The sequence below is a fragment of the Penaeus vannamei genome, chromosome 34, assembly GCF_042767895.1.
Source record: "Penaeus vannamei isolate JL-2024 chromosome 34, ASM4276789v1, whole genome shotgun sequence".
NCBI classification, from domain to species: domain Eukaryota; kingdom Metazoa; phylum Arthropoda; class Malacostraca; order Decapoda; family Penaeidae; genus Penaeus; species Penaeus vannamei.
In genome coordinates, this window is record NC_091582.1 from 15,697,562 (window position 1) to 15,700,061 (window position 2,500).

At 45.7% G+C, this 2,500-nt stretch overlaps 1 protein-coding gene across 1 annotated transcript in view; it reads left to right on the forward strand.

Moving 5' to 3' along the window:
* LOC113808094 (crustacyanin-A1 subunit) overlaps positions 1–2,500 on the forward strand; it is a 20,039-nt gene that overhangs the window by 5,748 nt on the left and 11,791 nt on the right. The window contains exon 2 of the mRNA XM_070113681.1: positions 1,707–1,839. Within this exon, the coding sequence (XP_069969782.1) occupies positions 1,707–1,839 (133 nt within the window). The remainder of the gene's footprint in view (positions 1–1,706; positions 1,840–2,500) is intronic.

Here is a 2,500-nt window from a genome sequence, read left to right on the forward strand (position 1 = left end):
GGGGAGGGCATGAAAGGTTTCAGCGAAATGGCATAAATAACATAACACACGCAACATATGGATGATAATTCACATTATTATTCACTGCTGGTGGCTACCGTCCCCCTGACCCCGTCGAGAAAGAATCCACTATTCGCGTCAGGATAGAGCTCACACGTAGATGCGGAGGAGCGGACTCTGTACTTTACAACTTCGGATAAGGAAGGTACTAACCTGATTGATCGATGCTGCTGAGGATTAGGAGGTGCTCAGCTGATGCTGAAGGTGATGAAGGCGGCTGGTGGCGACCTCGCGCACAACGTTAGTCTCTGAGCATGCACACTCTCCTCATTCGGCCATCGTGGCGGCTATGGCCTGTTCTTAACCCGTATCTCGTGGTTTTCAGAAATTCGACCGTATTACTCCTGGCAAGAGGCTATATTTTTATGCAACAGATGGCGACATACATTGCAGCGACTTATTAATTGATTAGTAATTGTATAGTGTCCATTTAGTGTATTATCAGTGTTATTTCACCCCGCAATTTCCCCGGAATCTTTCATGCCCTTCCCCTGCTATCGGGGCCTGTCGCCAAAGAGGGGGTTTTCGCGCAATAAAACCTACATGTTTGCATTGTAAACAGAGAGAGGAATCCAATGATACTAATACCGTCGCGGTCTGCTTGGCGGACGTATCCCCCCCCCCCTCCCCAAATTACCGTGTGTACTTTTACTGGGTATATATCAGTGCAACTAGGGATAGAAAAGATGAACCTTAACTCCTTAGTTATCCAAGACAACGATATAAAGTATTGTGCATCCATATGACGACTCAAAATGTCACCCCCACCCTTTTGCTTAACCAAGTGGCTACTTAGCTACATTATGGTTGATCATATTCCAATTTTCATATATTATATGGTATCCAAATCCACAAAAAAAATCTTGTTTACATGTAAATATATGCCCTTACAGTTTACCTACTTTCCCATACATATGTGTACCTAAACGGCTAATCTGTAAAACACTTGTCATTGTAATGTGCTATAAACAGTTTTCGGCAGTGAAAAGGATACTTATTTCCTTTGTGAGGCGTCTCAAAATACTGATTAGGGCAACAAATTATTTTTCTTTTTTTCTAAACTTTACTGTGTAAAAAAAATATTTCCAGTGCAAAAAATTTTCTTATTTTTTTTCTATTCATAGTAGTCCAGTAAACTTCCTATGGAGGATAAAATCATTTCAAACTCACTACTATTTTTTTAACTGTATAATTGCACAAAGTATTAGCTCGGAACTAGTAATGTTGCCAAATGGTGACAGCTTGCAATTGCAAATATGCGAAATAAAATGTTAATCTAACGCCATATATGAAGTGTAGAAAGATATATATATATATATATATATATATATATATATATATATATATATATATATATATATATATATTATATTTGAAGAAGGTATATTTTTCCATTACTATCTAAGTTTCCCAATTAAAGGTTCAACCCGACTTCACTCTTCCTCAACCCAGCCTCCTTCTTCAACCCAAACTCCTTCCTCAACTCAGCCTCCTTAATCCAGCCTTCTTCCTCAGCCTCCTTCTTCAACCCAACCTCCCTCCTCAACTAAGCCTCCCTCCTCAACCCATTCTCCTTAATCTAGCCCACTTCCTCCTCAAGCCACCCTCCTTAAAACCAACGTCCTTCAATCCGATCCCTCTTTCAGGAAGGTCCTGGCGATCCTGGCGTCTTCACTGCTCGGCGAGGGCGTCTTGGCGAGCGCTGCCTCCGACGACGCCTTCCTCATCCGCGGGGAGTGCCCCATAATCCAGCTGGAGTCGAACTTTGACACGCAGCGGGTGGGTGTCCTGAGGTCTGCTGGGGGTCTTCTGGGGGTCTTAGAGGTTTTGTGGGTGTCTTCTGGAGGTCTTCTGGGTGTCTTCTGGAGGTCTTCTGGGGGTCTTCTGGAGGTGGTGTGGTCGAGGGGGAGGAGGGCGAGGGATGAGGGAGGGAGGGAAGCGGGTGGGTATCCTGAGGTCTTCTGGGGGTCTTCTGGGGGTCTTCTGGAGGTGGTGTGGTCGAGGGGAGGAGGGAGGTGGGCGGGGGAGGAGGGATGAGGAGGGGAGGGGCGGGTGGAGTACCCTGAAGTCTTCTGGGGTCTTAGAGGTCTTCTGGAGGTCTTCTGGAGGTGGTGTGGTGGTGGGGGAGGAGGGAGGGGCGAGGGATGAGGAAGGGGGAGGCAGGGTGGGTGGGGAGAGGGGGGTGTTGCGTTTTGGGTAAGATTGTCTTCTTTTATTGGGAGGGGGGGGGGCAGGCGGTGGGGTTGTGTTTTTGGTGGGTTCTGTTTTGTCGTGGTTTGGTTGTTGTTAGGTTCGCTCGTATTGTAAAGTGTTGTGTTATGTCGTGTTGTGTTGTATTATTTTGTGCCATGCTATTGTGCTTTGTTTCGTTATTACCTCCGCCAAAATGGATATGTTTTGGGCAGCGTTGGCTAGTTCGTTTCTTCGTTAGTTAGTTGGT